At 48.4% G+C, this 18,231-nt stretch overlaps 1 protein-coding gene across 2 annotated transcripts; it reads left to right on the top strand.

Annotated features, from left to right (window-relative positions):
* The first annotated feature begins 5,491 nt into the window (after positions 1-5,491).
* Positions 5,492-17,547, top strand: LOC142588141 (acetylgalactosaminyl-O-glycosyl-glycoprotein beta-1,3-N-acetylglucosaminyltransferase-like). Of its 2 annotated transcripts, XR_012829671.1 has the most exons (4): positions 5,492-8,931; positions 13,281-13,531; positions 16,182-16,987; positions 17,254-17,547. XR_012829671.1 is itself a non-coding variant. In XM_075699629.1 (3 exons), the coding sequence occupies exons 1-3, from the start codon at positions 8,432-8,434 to the stop codon at positions 16,661-16,663; spliced, it is 1,233 nt and encodes a 410-aa protein (XP_075555744.1). In that variant the 5' UTR covers positions 5,492-8,431; the 3' UTR covers positions 16,664-17,547. The 2 variants fall into 2 exon arrangements, 1 of the variants encoding a protein (XP_075555744.1); XM_075699629.1 differs by having other exon boundaries at positions 16,182-17,547.
* Positions 17,548-18,231: the final 684 nt, after the last annotated feature.

Genomic DNA, 18,231 nt, shown 5'->3' on the forward strand with positions numbered 1-18,231 from the left:
TTTCACAATAACCCTAAAGGCCCTCTAGGGAGGGTATTACATAGGGTAAAGGTTACATCGGTGAGGTAAACAGTGCGTACATGTAAATTATGTATGAAGTACCTTTGTATGAAGTACCTTGAGTGTGCAGTTCCAGCAGTCCATGAAGTGCGCAAATTTCTGCATACGTGTGCTCCCCTTATGCACGTTAATCCCCTAGTAGTGTAATTGCGATCATACAAGGTGATAGACACTAAAGCCAAAGAAAGTATAGGGGAAGGTAATTAATTGGTTGTTTAATTGAAACGTAGACAGTCAGTTGAAGGGAAATGAAAGTGAAAGGAAAACTAACTTGCCGCTGGCGGGGACCGAATGCGCATCCTCCACATTGCGCTTGCGTGGTTTAACCAATCAAGCTAACAGGCCACCATCCCTGCGGGCCAATTTCTGACCTCAGAACAAGCTGGTGCAGGAACTTCAAGGCAGCGTTGCCACTTTCGCTTTTTCAGCTTTTTTTGCCTTATCTAGCCTCTCCTCTCGGGGTAAGAGTAAATGCTAAGCATTTCTTACACCTAGCCGGAGCCGAGGTCACGGCAAGGTCAAGGGTGCATCGATTTTGTCTCCGAAAAAGTGTGGGCCGCCTATCCCGAAGATGGCGCAGCTCGAAAAGCCTTTGCTCCACACCCCGCATGCAGTCGCCCACCAGCAGGGGGCACGGAAATGGCTATAGTAGCTATCTCGGGGTTCTGACAGCCCAGACGCGCACTACCCTAGCTGCGTAGGAAGTAGGGCCAATGTGAGGCCAGTGTTGAGCCGTGTTGGTCCTCCATTGGGCAACTTTGGTACAGCATTGCCGTTAGAGGGCTACTTGGGTCGGTGCCTCGAGAAGCAGACATACTCGAGAAGTCTCCCTTGTTCTTAAGCGCGCTAGGGGGCCTCACGCGATAGAGTATTGCACTCCGCGAGAGAAACTCCCCCATGATCCTCGCGAGGTATTTCACCATGGACCTCTCAAACCTGGTCAACCAGTCGTTTCGCCTGTTTACACAGAGCAAGTGTTTGGCTTCACCCTGACACCTGATTAGATCAAGCAGGCCAGGTGCCAGTTTGGCGCCGCCCTGTTTCAGGGGGATGCCAAATGCCAATAAAAATACTCATCATCATCACTTAATTTAGTGAAGGGCTTATAACAACTACTGTCAGTTCTGAGCGTCTCTCTTGTTATCTGACATGGCGGACCGGCGCAAATAACCCGCGCGTTTATTAAACGATGCGGATATTAAAAAACAGTGCATGATGCAGAAAGTCGAGAACTTATCTTGACCACATAAATTAGAATTAGATTACTCTGACGTTGATTACGTGGTGTCGAGAGACAATGGCAGCAACAAAGAGGCTATGTTGCCTGAGAAACAATAATCATCCTAATTAAAATCATTGTGTCCAAATTTTCATTTGAATTCTCAAATTATAAAAGAGTTAATATGTCCAGGTACGTATTGCCAATAAATACCATTTGAATTAAATGCCTGTTAATGTGTTAACCAGAAATGGAATGTGTTGCAGTTCGGAAAAAAAACACCCGCCACCCAAAGGTTCCATGTCCCTTCAATAAAATCTGCTGAAGCCAAAATAGTATGAATGGTCTTAAAATCGGGTGTATGGGGAACCAGCGCTGCATAGACGGCGCGTCGAAAAGGGTGCGTTGCACGTCGCCCTGGCGGTGAAACGCGGCATATTCCAGCCGCTCGAGCAGACGACACGTCCGCGGCGGTTTCATGTTCGCGTGTTTCCGTTTCCGGGCCGCTTCAAGTGGACAGTTTTCGTAAAGAAGCTAGCGCCATCAAGTGGAAAAATGACGAAAGAAGCTTTTTAAGCTTTATATATCTTTCGCAGTGTGTCGCGGCGAGCACGTTCGTTTATTTAACGGTTGCGCCGTGTGCCGTTCCCATGCTTGTGTGGCAGCCTGCCTCGTAAATCTAGCAGCTACGGCGCCGGTCTTGCTGCGCTATGGTTTCGGAAGTATTAGTTGGCCTGAAGTCATTCCATACTTCTCTGGCTAGAAATAAGAAGTTCTGATGTTACTTCGCCACAGCAGTCAATGGAGAAGAAAGCTTTGGCGCATCAGCTTACTCGGGCAAGCAAAGGTTTGAGTGCTCCGCTGCTTGATCCGTAGCAACCCTGGCTACATTTAGCACTAATTACATAAATTTACCGGATGCATCTCAGCGCCGAGTCCTCATCCGCATGCGCATTTTTAAAAACACATAGGCGGCTTAGTCGCGCGTGCGCCGGCAGTATGCGCACACAACTCGTATTACAAGGCAGCTTCCCTGCCACATAATTCTTGGCAATGAATGGAAACTATTTACCTTTCGTATCGTTCGCTTGGTACGGTGGCATTGGAAGGAGCTTGGCGGTGGTATTACGAAGGAAAAATGGTTGGTACATATGCCGGATGGTGCATGCTATTGCTCATTTTGTTTCCGGCGAAATGCCGACTGCAGATTCTGCTGTTTGGTACTGGCTGCCACGGCTGACCATCTTCACTATCGAATAAACCAAGCACACACGCGAAATTCGATTTAGAAACCAGTCCGACACCGCTTGAAAGGGCGACAAGACGGGAACTTCCTCCGTTCGCCTGACTTCTTGGATCCAACGCCGCCTCCGTTCTTGTTCGTAGGGTTTAGATGGAAAGACGCAGAAGGATACATCCTCCCTCATGCCGACGTAGTTTTGACACTTGTATACGCAACAGTACCGTAGGCGTCCTTTTGTTTTCCTTCGACTTTCAGCGCACGCAACGCCGCTACCAGTAGCAATTTCCGTCCGCGGGAGCGGCTGCATTGTGCACGTTCTGACCGCCAGGGTGGCGCTGCAGGCGTCGTGAAAACTCCAGCGCTGGTTCCCCATAGGAGAGCATATGTGCTGCACTTGCGAGTTCCCTTCTCAAGTAGCAGTAATAGTAGTACTATCGAGCCCCATCGTTACAATGTCTTGTACGACACGGAAATATTTTCGTTATATCCGATATTCGTTATAAGCATGAATTCGTGCCATGTTGATATCGGCAAGTATTTTATATTTGCTTTGTCATATCCGATAAGTTCTTATATCCGCGTTCGATTTATAGAGGTCTGACTGTAGTAGTAGTAGGAAGAGGGCTTTTATTATCTTGTCAGGAAATGTATAGTATGTACACATACAGGGTGTTTCAGCAAACACTTTCGAATGTTCTTAAAGGTTGCCTGCGGCAGGATATCACAATTCTAGTTTATGAAGTGGTCTACTTGAAGAGGTGCCCATGATTTTCACGACATATTGAAATGCACAATCGACTAATTAACAAAAATCACTTATTATCTTTTTATCTAGTTAACTTATGGCCCATATTGCATTTTACAAATTCTAGCCTTTGAGTTCGCAAGGCGGATCCACTTGGAACGAATTATCAGGATGACACCAGTTTCGAGATATTAATTTCCGGACTTTGTTAATATATTGGCGTTCCAGTCACCTTTATGCATGAAGGCATCAAACGACGTTTCGTTAAGAAAGTAACTGGGACACCAATGCATTTCTCCACAGAGTTCGGGAATTAATATCTCTAAACTGGTGTCTTCCTGCAAATTCGTTCCAAGTGAATCTGCCTTGTGAACTCCACTGCTAAAATTTGTAAATTTCAATATGGGCTTTAAGGTAATTAAGCTTAATCAGCGAATTTTAGTTAATTAGCTAATTATGCATTTCAATTTTTAGCACAAGTAGTGTCTGCCTCTTCGAGTAGACCAACTCATGAACTAAAATTGTGCTATCTGCCATAAGCAATCTTTAAAAAACTGTGAAAGCATTCGCTGAAACACCCGGTATACACTGTATAATTTTAAGCTATTTCTGTGGGGTTGCTTCGACACAGTATACATATCAAGATCGCTCAAGTTAGTAATCAGACAAGTAATTACAAATTTCTTTTTTTTTTTTTTTGACCAAGAGAATCAGATGATATATATCTTAATGCAACATTGGAAGCCCGTTATCTGACGAGTTCATAACCACTTCCGCACCTGCAAAAAGCCGACACTGCTAATTTTTTCGTTGTGAGCATGAAGCAAGCGTTACCCGCTTTTTTTTTTTTTTCGCCCAACGGTGAGGTACGAACAGTCACCTACGTCACTCGATCAGAGTTGTCTTCTACTTCAGTAACGTCACTCAGGGGCGTCTGCTAAGGGCGCGTGACAGTTGCACTCTTCAGCAGCTCAGTTTCAGATTTTCTGGCAGGAATTGATTACGCTGCAGAAATTAGAAGCGTCAGTTTTTTGCGTGTCTGGAAATGTTTATGAACTCGCACTGAGTTTGCTGCTGTTGGTTTTCATGGCTATAGTTTTTACATTTCGCTTCAGCTTATTGCTATATGAACCACTACAGACGTGTGAAGATCACTGTTCGTAGCTTCTCTTCCTTGTTATATTTTCTTACCGATTCCCTCTCTCTTTCTATTATACCCTCCCCCCCCCCTCGTATTGACGGGTGAATGGTGAGGTTCGAGAAGGCACATAGATACCGTGGAGTCTGAAGGAGCACTTCTTGTTGGGCCAAGTGGTGATGCATACGATCGTCTCTCTGTGTGTGTGTCTTAACAAAACGTCTTTTTAGGCATTCAAGCACAGAAGTAACTGGAACGCCAATGCATTTCTCTGCAAAGTTCGGGAATTCATCTCTCGAAGCTAGTGTCATCCTGAGTATTCGTTCCAAGTGGATTCGCCTTGCGAACTCCGCTGCTAAAATCTTTAAATTACAATATGAGCCATAAGGTAATTGGTTAGAAACGAAATTAGTGAATCTTTGTTAATTAGTGGATTTGCATTTCAATGTTCTTTGCAAGTAGTGTCCGCTGCTTTGAATAGACAACCTCATGAGCTAGAATTGAGATATCTGCCACAGGCAACATGTTAGAATTTTTGAAATTGTTCGCTCAAACACTCTGTATATACTTTCTCATTCGTGGCCAATCCTTTAGAATGTGCATGTTTAAATGCATCTAGATATGTGTGCATTTGCCTGTACTGTATCCGCTACTGTTGCTACATCGCTAAAACAGACAAGCTTAATTGGTGTCATTGAGATTCCATCGTTACGCTATTGCGAATAACCTGCGTGTTTTTCGTTTATACATTTGTTCTTTCTTTTGTCTTCCTTCCCTCCTTTCCTTCTACTATCTTGCTTCTTCCTCTCTCTGTCTCTGTCTATATTGTATTTGAGTGTTTCATACGCTTGAAATATGGCACCTGATGTCGTTAGGAAATGCAGCCGGTATGAGGATGACGGGTATCAACCACGTGGTTTTCGACGCTCTAGCAAGTCGGGCGTTGTAACCACACCAACTTACCGATTGATGGCGCCACTTTCCTGTTCGCTCCGCTTTGTCATTTGTGCCCATCATCTGTCTACTGCTGACCTCGCCCAACCGCACGCGCTCACGCGCGTCGTCTGCTACACGCGCTACGTTGCTGTCGTCTGCTGCTCCGCGCTTGGAACGACGCCAACAGTGCCATGTATGTAGTAAGTAGCAGCGCGTGCGCGCGCACTCTCACCGTGCGTGTGTGCGTCACCCACCCTCTCCCGACTCCCCGATGCCGCCGGTATACAGCAGTACAGAAGAGGCGTGGCACCTTTGACACCTGCGGCGGCGGTGAGATTAATGCTATCCGAGAGGCGGATGCACGTCGCCTAATGTCGACGTGCGGTGGAGGAGAAACCAAACCCGACCGACTCGGCGGGAAAGTAATAGTCGTGCGCGAGCTAGCGAGCGAAGCGTGGTTCTGAGCGTAGTAATAGGTATCGTCTGTTCTGGAGATCGCGCGTCGTCTGCTGCCGAAGCGCGCACCGCTCGCATCGTCTGCTGCTGCGGCTGCCGCTCTTCATGCATGCCCGGTTATTATTTTTTTGTTCCTTCTTTATTTTCCGAACCACCTCGTCGTCGACGCTTGACAGAAGGAGGGGGGGGGGGGGGGGAGGCGTGCCGGACCGCGCCCCTCGGTCTCCCGTGGTTCATCGGTTACACGCCCCGCTGCGACTTCCGGACGCGGGACCCCCGGCGGAGCCGACGTAAAGTACTACTGCGCGTCGCAGCAGTGAGCAGCTAAATCAGCGACGGCTCGTTTTCAGCGTTTGCCCGCCCGGGCGGGATATAACAGGTGGGCCAGTCCAGGCCCACGCGTACGCGGGCAGCAGCCGCCGCCGGCGTGCAGCTAGCTCTGCGTGGGCTTTCTCCTTCGACGCGTACTTCAACGGCCGGCAGCCCAAGGCCCCTTTCGCATGGGAGTCGTGTAGGTACGTACACCGGACGAGAGCGCGCGCTCACGCATGCCTGTGTGTGCCTTCGAGAAGTGGCCGTCGTCTGGAAGGAGGACGTTGTGTGTGACGCGATCGCCAGATGCGGACGGATGCTGTCCCGGCTTCGAAGACCGGGCTGCTGAACGGCGACTCCGGTACGTATAATAACAACGCCGCGGGCCTGTGGCGCTCGCAGGACCGTCTGTTCCTCGAAGTTTCTGTGAAAAAAGATCCATCAGCACGATTCGGCAACTACGTCACTGAGACTGTGCGTACTATGTCAACTGCCTGGTGCGCCCTTACGGAGGTGAATGTGCGTTCTTCTAAGTGCGGAGTTTCGGTTCGACTTGGAAGGAAAATCGAAAAATTCCAGTTTGAAAGATCGCCTCCACGCGGCTCACTACTGATGGCCACTAAGTCTTCCATCATGGGCAAGTAGACTCGTTCGTCGAATGGCAGAAGTGCTGTAGGTCGCAGTCGTCGAAATACGAGGGGCTCCTGAAATGTTTAGGCATGTAAGATGCGTGTACGTCTATTCGATACCCTTATTTTGATATTCGTAAGAATATATTCGTGGCTCGTACGCTGGTGATCAAAGTGATCTGTTTCCTACTAAAAGCTCGTTTCCTGAGCCGCTGTGAGATTACCGCTTGCCATTATAGTAACGGATAACGAGGAAGAGATCGAACCAGGTCTATGTTTAGCGCTGACCAGTCACGGCAGGACTTCTACGTCGCCGGAGGATTGCGAAAACGCGGAGGCTGGCTTCCAAGGTCGAGGAAAGCCGGAAAGTCATCTTCATTCTCCCATTAAATTAACGTGTTGGCGTCTCAGTCGTCGAAATTGTTTGAGCACCGGACATGCCGATATGTAGCTGCTAAAGAGCATATACACCTTCAGGTGCTGAAAAACGATACAGCTGTAAAATAGTGAATTAAACAGGTTGACGCCGTTGGAAAGCGTCCTGCTAACACTAACTGAATACATATATGACTCAAGATTAATCAATATTTCTTAGTAGCTTGTCTTTTTATATAGCGGCTTACTATACATAGGCAGTGTGCTGGAAGTCGTGTATGTTGATTGCACCTTATAAGAAAACTACGTACGTTCGCAATTAACTGTATGCTTTTTTTTATCATTTCAACTGTCTATGTAAGCCATTCCTGTGTAAGCTTTTAATCAATACAGTAATGACCCACAAATGAATATTCGCACCGTGACGATGCAGTTGGCTGACACCCTGACCCTATATGAGCGGGTCGTCAACTTCGCGCCATACGGGACGCATATCGCATGCCTGCAGCAACGGAATGAACCCACCTCTGCGCTATGAATTCCGAGGTTAGAGAACAGCGCGGTTCCGCCATGCAACGTCATTCGATCTTTCCCGTCGTCGAATAAGCGTGAACACCGATCACGCGCCCGATGGGTGCTGTTCGTGAATTTCAGAAACAGGTGTGTCAGTGAGTACTCGGCGTTCTACACTTTTTCACGGAAATTTCGATGCTTCATGCACCATCAGCCGTCTTTCTTCAGACCTAAGTCTACCTTTCTGCAGAGAATCTAGGCTTTCGACGGGCATGACAGATTGCGGGAATGTCCACTACAACCTGCGACCTGCCGCATCGTTCGGTCGAAACCCACTTCCCCGAAAGCGACCGCTGCTGTGGTGACCAATCCGTATTCCGTGGACACCCCCATCTGTCGCTTTCTTCGTCTCTTTGACCTTGTCTGAAAGGTCTTGAGAAGTCTAACTGTCCGCGGCAGTATAATACTATACACGCTGCGGTACAAGTCGGCTTAACTCGCATCGTGATCGAAAAGTTCGCTGACCTATAGGTATTCGCCTCTTACTGGAATTTCTTTAAAAGTCGCAACTCGCAGCTGCTATAGGGTGGCCCAGTGTTGTACTGAGTCTACGTGCTTAACGGTGCAATTCAGCGCGGCCACGGGTCTCGACGGCAAAGTTGAAGCCCCGCAGCACCTTCCTACTCGGAGACCGTCGTCCATATCTGTTGCCTCCTTCATATAATTCGGCCTCTACTGGAAAGTCTTAAAAGAAGTTTCAAAACTCCTGTGTAGCTTTGAATTATAGCTAACGCTGCGATCCGGCATGGCTCGCCTCGGGATCGGAAAGCTGAAGCCCAGCGCCCTGCTGGCAACCGTCGTCGTTCTGGGCCTCTACTACGTCCTGCTCAAGACTTCGCTGGCTCCCGGTACCTTGCGACAGACGCGTCAATTCAAACCGAAACGGCGCAGCGTCCAGTCATGCGTGCACGACCCAATTCCGTGTCCCCGACTGCGCTACGCCCACGGGCGACCGGAGAACGGCAACGACGCGGCCGCGACCTGCAACTCGACGTGGCTGATCGACCTGCGCGACTTCGCCTACCTGCTGGACGCGCCACCTTGCAGCGTCGCCCCGGGTCGCGAAGCGACGCTGCTGGTCCTCGTGCACTCGGCCGCGGCCCACTTCGCCGAGCGTGACGTCATCCGCACCACGTGGGGCGCCGGCTGGCCGAGGAGCAACGTGACGACCAGGGTCGTCTTCATGCTGGCCAGGACGCCCGGGGACCCGGCGCTCGAAGAGCGGATGGAACGCGAGAACCGCAGGTCAGTGGCTGGGAGACGGTGCTGGGTTTCCTTTTATACACTATGAGGTTAGTCAAACTCGGTCGCCGTAATTATTCTTTGGTATCTTTACGTACTTAGAAAGCAGTGGTCAACTCGACACGCTTTAGTTCTACTCTGTCATTCTCATGCAGCTTTCACGCAGTGAATTCTGTCACCTCATTCTATAGGACGGTGCGTACACCGAAGGACTCTACCACTGCACGCCATTGGCCATGAGTCAGAAGACTCAGTGCCCAATTTTTCTTAACTGGTGCCTTCTTTTTTTCGCCTTTCTCCTTCACTCTTTCTCTCCCCAATTCCCTTCCACACGCAGAGTAGCGCGTAAGCGATGTCTACGCGCCGGCTAAAATCTCTGCCTTTCATTAAAGGGTTCTCTCTCGCTTCTTTGGTATCTTTGCTAGGCCTAACGGTATTCCACGGATCATTGATTAACTTTTGGCTGGATTAATGTGTACGCCATTCGCGGTGTCATTTCGGTTGCTTTGGCCTGTCGTTCTGGCCGCCGTCTCGTCTAATTGCCGCGCGGGTCACGTGGTACATGTCACGTGCGAAACCTCGTGGCGCGCGCCACTTTCCGTTAGGTCCCAGACGCAAGCATGAAACGCGCGAATGACAATCAAACCTTAGCACTGTCTTTTTCGTCGTATACTTATCCCCTGCCCCCCCCCTCCTCCACATTCACTTCTCCTCACCACATTCTTCCCTCAACAACCATCAAACGTCGGCTTCGTCCTCGTTACGTCACTGCGTCGCGTGACTTGCTGTTTTCATTTCGGCATAGCGTGTGGACGGTGCAGGGCATATAACGATTGCATGAGATTTCACGCTGAATAGGATGAAAAGTCGAGACAATTGAACGCATCGTATTTACTTTAAAGTATTTAATTAACAGCTTCGCATCACATAGATTTTAACAGGTTCGTTGCATGGATCTGCATTGTACATCTTTAAGAATACACTCTTGTACCGGTCGTGCTGCTGTCCTTTCCGCGATTGCTGCTCAGTCAATATCAATTGGAAGAAAAAGAAAGCAAGAAGAAAATATTAACGATGATTGCACCAGCGCCGGAAGCTCGATCCGATATCTGGGGCAGCCATACACATCACTTACGAAAGGGAGTCCACATCAGTTTTTTTTTTCCTTTCTTTTTCATTTATGCAGCATCCCTACTTACATGCAGAATCCATATTTGCACAAAAACCTGATCGCAGGAAGTTCAACACGGTCGCGATATGGAAGCGCGATATGAAGACTGTTTGGAAACAACAAAGCTCGCGGTAAACTAGACCGACTTTCCTTATCGAAACAAGCACTAGGTGTTCTTTCTTATGCCAGAAAAATAATAATAACACCATCTAAACATCTGCCGTTTTCGTATGAGAGGTTATGTGGGTAGGCGCACATTATTACTAGCAAGAAAATATTGAATAATAATATTGCTAATTGCCTAAAATTTGTCTAATTGGCTTGTTAACTGCTCGCTTTAGGGCACATGTTCCAATAGTGAATTTCAAAGCAAGGAGCAGTGAAGTCCTGTGTGTTTAGTAGAAATCCTGAGACTACCACCACTTTCGAGATACCCGTTCGCAAGGTCTACTAAAGAAGCCCTCGGCGTTCCTGTTAATAAAATACGCCAATGTATATTTTAGCACATCTTAATGTTTCATAGCTCGAAAGTGGCGCTACTCGTATAATTTCTGTTACCTAGACGTGACTTCACTACTGCTCTACTTCAATTTTACGATTTGCAGCATTAAAGTTGGTAATCAAAAAGTTGATTAGCACGTTTAAGTAATCAGTGAAATTATCGCTGAATTTTTCCCAGCAGCGAATTTCCGCATAGCCACCGTACCCTGCCTGTAGAAATACCACGGGCCTAGACGTGACAGTCTTGACAAGAAAACACGGATGGTATACATACATCGAAGCCTGCGCTCTGCACATAAAAACAACAGAATATGCTAATATGTCTGGAGAACCTGGACATACGACAGGCTAAGACGAAAGAAAATGAAATTTATCAAAGGCGCACTCGGTGTGGTCCCAGCCTGTACTTCCGCGATGTATCGCTCAGGTACCGGACCTTGTCGTCCTGTCAAGCATTTGCGTGATACCCTCCCCCCTCCCCTCTCCCGTTGTCCAGCGATGGCGCCTGCAGCAGCTAGCAGACGACACCGGTATGTCGTCTGCACCGCGGAACTTCTCTTGTCGTCTGCGACAGGAGCGTCAGCGTCGATATCATGAAGGCTGCGAGCTAACCTTATGGTACAAATAGAAGAAGCGTAGTCTACGTCTTTGAAGATCAGTTTTTTGAAGCGTCTGTTTGAATGCGACTGCCACTGAATGCCGTGTCCTCAACTCGACTGCCGTCGAAGAAGCGAAGCTTGCAAACTAATTTGCCGTAGTAAACGATCACCAAACGAATGTTATTGTTTTGGATATACGCATGCGCATACATACACACTGTACGCCGCGACGTCCTTTTGCGTGTCAAACTCAGGCGTACTCCGAATTCGTGTTATGTATACGCCAGAAAAACAGCTCGTGGCTCGAAGAACATTGACCTCTCCGCGCTTGTATGCGCAGTGCTGCCCACCACATTGCGCGATACCGAATAAACTCGTGTAAGGGCCGCACTTTTTTTAATAATTTTGATGAAGTGCGACCCTTACACGGGACCAAGCTTTTTTGGTCAGAATCGTGTCGGTGCAGCTTTTGCTTGTGCACAAGTACGTAGCGAGCGAAAATTCGCCGATGTGCGCGCGCCATCGAAGCGCCGAAAGCGATTGCTGTGCTCCGTTGAATATATATATATATATATATATATATATATATATATATATATATATATATCGCAGGAGACGAAAGATCTGTTCAAGAAACGCCAATGTATGAAAGCCTCTAACCCTACAGCTACAATAGAACTGGCAGAACTTTCCTGGTAAATCAACAAGCGTAAGACAGCTGACATAAGGAAGTATAATATGGATAGAATTGACCATGCTCTCAGGAACGGAGGAAGTCTAAAAGCAGTGAAAAATCAACTATGAATAGGCAAGAATCATATGTATGCGTTAAGAGACAAAGTCGCCAATATCATTACTGATATGGATGAGATAGTTCAAGTGGCTGAGGAGTTCTATGGATATTTATACAGTACCAGTGGCACCAGTGGCTTACCAGTGGCAAGTAATGTTTAACAGTCTCGTAAAAGAACAGCAGTTTACGATAGGTAGCGAGACACTGGAACTTGGTAAGGGAATACATCTACTTAGGACAGGTAGTGACCGCGGATCCGGATCATGAGACTGAAATAATCAGAAGAATAAGAATGGGCTGGGGTGCGTTTGGCAGGCATTCTCAGATCATGAACAGCAGGTTGTCATTATCCCCCTAGAGAAAAGTGCATAACAGCTGTGTCTTACCAGTACTCACGTACGGGGCAGAAACCTGGAGGCTTACGAAAAGGGTTCTACTTAAATTGAGGACAACGCAACGAGCTATGGAAAGAAGAATGATGGGTGTAACGTTAAGGTATAAGAAAAGAGCACATTGGGTGAGGGAACAAACGCGAGTTAATGATATCTTAGTTGAAATCAAGAAAAAGAAATGGGGGGCATGAGCAGGACATGTAATGAGGAGGGAAGATAACCAATGGTCATTAAGGGTTACGGACTGGATTCCATGGAAGGGAAGCGTAGCAGGGGGCGGCAGAAAGTTAGGCGGGCGGATGAGATTAAGAAGTTTGCAGGGACGACATGGCCACAATTAGTACATGACCGGGGTTGTTGGAGAAGTATGGGAGAGGCCTTTGCCCTGCAGTGGGCGTAACGAGGCTGATGACACACACACACACACACACACACACACACACACACACACACACACACACACACACACACACACACACACACACACACACACACCTGGGTTTTGCCCTCTATTTCTGAAAAAAATTGCCGCAAAATATTTTTCTTTAAATTTTTGATGATTGTGCTTATCCTAGATGTGTTTTGAATATTTAGATAGCAAATATACATTTTTTTCTGGGTTTGATATGTCTCGTCATGAAAGAGCTAAATTATAGGCGAGTTTGGGGTATGTCCGACCTGCCTGACGACGATCGTACTGCTTTTAGTGCACAAGCCTGTTCGTTGGGTTATAACCGCGGGACTATAATTACTTGACTTCTTTCTATTTCCCCTTTCCCTCACCCCCAGTGTAGGGTAGCAAACCGGACTGCCTTTCCTTTTTTTTGCTTTCTAGCTCTCTCTCTCTCTCTCTGATCATCGAGGCGCCCTCCCCTGATTTCCGCGTCTCGTCACAGGTACGGCGACACGGTCCAGGGAAACTTCGTGGACTCGTACCGCAACCTGACGTACAAGCACGTGATGGCGCTGCGGTGGGCCTCAACGCGATGCGGTTCCGTCGCCATGGTGCTCAAGATGGACGACGACATCTTCGTGCACGTCTTCCAGCTGGCCGCCATACTGGACAAGGTGGCGTCGGCGGCGTCGCTCAAGCCCAAGGTCCTCTTCTGCTACGTCCAGAAGCAGATGCCCATCTCCAGGAGCGTGGGTGAGGGCTCACAGAAGGCTATCCATGTCCCAGACATACAGGGTGTCTCAGCGAACACTTTCAAAAAATCTTTAAAGGTTGCTTGTGGCAGATATCACAATTCTAGTTCATTAGCTGGTCTACTCCAAGCGGTGGGCAATACTTGCAGAAAAATTCAGATGCAAAATCGTCTAATTAATAAAAATTCGCTCATTAAGTTATTAACTAATTACATCATGGCCTATATTGCAATTTACAAATTATAGCCGTGGAGTTCGCAAGGTGGATCCACTTGGAACGAATTTTCAAGATGACACCAGTTTCGAGACATAAATTCCCGAACTTTGCGAAGAAACGCATTGGCGTTCCAGTTAATTTGTTAACAAAACGTCGTTTCATGCACTGAAGCACACAAGTAACTGAAACGCCAATGCATTTCTCCGCAAAGTTCGGGAATTTATGTCTCGAAACGGGTGTCGTCCAGAGAATTTGTTCCACGTGGATCCGCCTTGCGAACGCCACTGCTACAATTTGTAATTTGCAACATGGGTCATAAGGTAATTAGCTTTTCATTTAATTAATGAATTCTTCATAATTAGGTGATTTTGCATATCAATTTTTTTGTGCAGATAGTGTCCGCCGCTTCGAGTAGACCGGCTCATAAACCAGAATTGACCTATCTGGCACAGGCAACCTTTAAAAAAAATTTGAAAGTGTTCGCTGAAACACCCTGTGTATATGTAACTTGCGCTTGCCAGTCGCAATAGATATCTTCTGGTTGCCGCTGGGCACCCGTATTCCAGACTCGTTGGGTGCATACATGAAACAAACGCATCAATAAATAAATTAATTAATTAATAAGTCAGCTTGTCAGTGTTAACTTCGTTATCATAAAGTGCTGACCTATATGTACAGTGCTCACGGGAATGAACCGCGACAGGGATATCGTTTAGCAAAAGCCTGCATTTATGCAAAGTACTCGAGGGTACCATGTCATCTCGCTAGGAATTTGGTCAGCAACGGTGAAGCGGACTCAAATCTAAGTGCACGCGCCAAAATTACGTCGATGTGACACGAACTGCAGCCGGTGAGAACGAAACTATGCGCATTAGTTAGCCCTAAATTGATGCGCTTCATTCCGTCAGCACTGTATATATATATGGATATATACCTGGAGTGGTAGCCGACAAACTATAGTTGCCGACACAATATAAACTGCACATACATTTTAGCATCGGGGAGAAATAAAGTGAACGAAACCTAAACGAGATGAACGTCTGGTTTTTGTGCCTGTGCTATCCTCCAGGTTTAGTTCGTATAGGTCAATGAACGTGATGGCGCGATCCTGTCAAGTACGCCTGGACTTTCTCACGCGGCAGTTGGCATTTGCACAGTGTACGGCCGTTGCTTAGAAAATTGAAAGTGTACAATGGGTTATGAGGGGTGCCGTTGTAGAGAGGGCCCAGATTTATTTGGACCAACCGACCTAAAGCAGGCAAGCGTTCATGCACTTCGTCGCCATCGAAATGCCACCGCCGGGAATCGAACCATAGACCTCTTGCTCAGCAGCAAAACGCTGTAGCCATGCACGGAGCCATTAGGTGTCGTTTAATTTCGCTCTGTGAATTCCAGGTGAAGCTGTATGTGCATTAACGCGACAGCGTTAAGGGCCCTGTGTCACAGAAAATGCGGTGTCGGGCGTCGTTTCCACAAAAAGATTTTCGAACCGCCCATTCTCAAACCCTCCATGTGGCTCAAGGAAGCTAGTGAACTAATTGAATTTCTCAAGGTAATATACCTAGAAAAACCACAAAGTACGACTTACACACAACCTATATACAGACATGATAGCGTCGGATTGTAATATTACTATACGAGAAAACATAATTCTGTTATGCGAAGACTCAAAGAAACCCCCTTTTCCAGCGTTTCTACCAATCATAGACCGGCCACGGCGTCCGCCATTTGCGCGCGTCGGCGCGTGAGTATCTCGGGGGCCATGGAGCGGCGCTCCCGATTCCTTGCAATACCTCTAGATGGCGCTCGCCTCCGCCGTATCGCGGCCCACGCAAGAGGCCGCGTTTCTACCAGAAAGCCCGCCTTCGTGTATAGCGTTCGCGGCCAGCGTTTTCCGGTAAATATTACGGTTACATGCGCTCTAGTTGCCGGGAGGTGTCAGGAGCAGTCAGGGATGTTTGAATGTTATCGCGTTCCACTTTTAAAGGCGAAGCTTAAGCGTCCTCCATGTTTTTTTTTTTTTTTTAGTTAGAGCTTTGTACCTGAAGCCGCGACGCTCCGTGGGCACTGCAGAAAGAGGCAACGTGTTGTGAGCCCTGAAGCTTCTTTTTTTAGCTTTGGCGATGCAACGAGAGAGCATGAAATCTGTTCATACTCTCGCGTCCATAACGCTGCGTCGTCACAACCACTGGCGCCATTTTGTAAAGCCTTAAGTATTTTATTTCTTTATAAGTTTCTCGCAAATCACTCCGCGAGACTTCTGCAACGGTGGCCGGCGGACACCAGACGACTAGGCGAGTCAGCTCAGCTATCACTGTGAACGTACAGTTAATTTGCCCTAGGCTTTCATCGGCTTTGTTGTCTGTAGGCTCCCACAAGATTCTCTTACGTATCTATTCACTGACTCCTGATCTCGCGTATATGCCACTTGCAGGCAGCAAGTGGAAGGTCACGGAGAGCGAGTACCCGGGCTCCTTCTTCGAGGACTACTGTTCCGGCTGGGCCTACCTGGCCGACATGGCCGCCGTCCGGGCCATGGCGACCGAGGCCCAGTACCGCCCTTACTTCTGGGTCGACGACGTCCACGTCACCGGCACCCTGGCTCGGATGGGCGGCGTCTCTCGGTCCAGGATCAACCACAAGTACACGACCGAGGCGGACTCCCTGGCCCTGTGGGCCAAGCCCGGAGACCCGAGGGACTCCGGGCTGCTGGACTGGGGCTACGCCTTCGGACCGACGTGGGGTGACGTGGCGCTCGTGGCGAGGGCGCACCGTAAGGCCCTCTGGTGCCGGAGGCGCGCTTGCAAGTGCTGCTTCAAGGCGGTCAGTGCGAACGCTGGCGCCGCCACCAACGGCAGTTCGGCCAAGAACGGCGTGATCGGCAAGGCCGTGGTGAAACCCTTGTCCGGAGTCTAGTCATTCATTTTTTGTTTTGTTTTGTGTCGTAGATGACTCGGACTTGTTCTTTCAGCAGTGCTGAAATGCACGGGACTGAGTCCGAGGGCTAGCTGTATACGGGCGGCAAAGTGAAAGTGCGAGATCGATTGATCAAGGACTATGCTTCGTATGGAGAAGGTACACAGTGCTGCGGTTTTGAAAGTTTTCGGCGCCATGCATCAAGCCCATCAGATGTGCCTACCAGATGGATCGAGGGGTGCGAAAGGGAGCAACAGTCAGACACACCTGCCCTCTGGCACTGACAGATCAGTGTCTGCAGCGCCAGACGTTCAAGGTGCCCCGGTAATTGATGTTTCTCGTTGCCGTTGTTGGTGTTGTCGAGGGATACCGTACATTTAAGGGTGCTTTGATGTTTCTCGTTGCCGTTGTTGGTGTTGTCGAGAGATACCGTACATTTAAAGGTGCTTTCAAACACTATTGTTGCTTCTTATGCCTTCGAGAAACCTATCGTGCTCGTATCACCACTCGTCTGGGTTGTGATGTGCGTTCCGTTGCCTGACTGAGAAATGCATGCCATGATATATCTTTCTTTTCCCCCCCTTTCCGAGGATATAATGTTGCGCACTTGCCGAGCGAGACAATCGCTAGACGCGTGTCTGGGGCGTTACAGCTGTATTTCACCGATACGAAGTGATCGCTGCCTGCTGGACAGGCTTTTTGTCGTGACAAGTGCTCATCGTGGCAGCCTATATATAGCTGGAAGACCACGCATCGTGCGTTTAAACTGCATTCTAAGCGCGATCTCCGCCGCAACATGGGAGCGCGACGTACACTGGCGGCTTTGAAGTGTTAGCATGGCCACCTCGCACCCATGATGAAAAATAAACGTTGTTGTTGACCGTGTGGCGTTATTTCGGAGGCTGCGTCTTGTCCCATGCACACCCTCAGCCTCCCCTTTGTTAACGGGATAAGCATTGAAGACATGGCCACAATTAGCACATGACCGGGGTAGTTGGAGAAGTATGGGAGAGGCCTTTGCCCTGCAGTGGGCGTAGCCAGGCTGATGATGATGATGATAATGATGATGATCGAACATACGCGGCTCAGATGTTTTACAAACAACGGCGCTGTCGTCAGGAAGACTCGACAGAAGCTTCCGGACCCCGCCTTATATCGTCACACGTGCACGCACGCACGCGCAGACACACGCACTATGTGCAGGCACGGTCAAAAGCTTACGAGGTGCGAGTTCCGCGAAAAAGCCGAGTGTCGGCCCAGTTACAGCTTGCAGCCACTGAAACAGCACAACACTGTGTACGTTGGCCGCGTACGCTAGTACGTACACGTACGGCACATTTGAAATCACGGGCTGCGTTCCCAGGCTCAGCAAATTTTCTGCTTTTTAATGCGATTAGCATTCTTAGCGTGTACCTCGCCCACTATCCATTGCTGCCAGCCCCTGAAACGCGCTCTCGCTCGTGAAACAAAAAAAAAATGGGGTTGGGCGAGGACATGACTGACTAGTTAGTAAAAGTGAGAACGTGCGCTCTTCTAGCTGACAATGAAACCTAAACGTCTGAAATAGA

This window comes from Dermacentor variabilis, chromosome 7 (genome assembly GCF_050947875.1).
Source record: "Dermacentor variabilis isolate Ectoservices chromosome 7, ASM5094787v1, whole genome shotgun sequence".
Classification (NCBI taxonomy): domain Eukaryota; kingdom Metazoa; phylum Arthropoda; class Arachnida; order Ixodida; family Ixodidae; genus Dermacentor; species Dermacentor variabilis.

Coding starts and splice junctions, on each gene's coding strand:
- LOC142588141 (XM_075699629.1), top strand. CDS start 8,432: ATGGCTCGCCTCGGGATCGGAAAGCTGAAGCCCAGCGCCCTGCTGGCA. Junction 8,932..13,280: donor ATGGAACGCGAGAACCGCAG/GTCAGTGGCTGG, acceptor GTCTCGTCACAG/GTACGGCGACACGGTCCAGG. Junction 13,532..16,181: donor GCCCATCTCCAGGAGCGTGG/GTGAGGGCTCAC, acceptor TGCCACTTGCAG/GCAGCAAGTGGAAGGTCACG.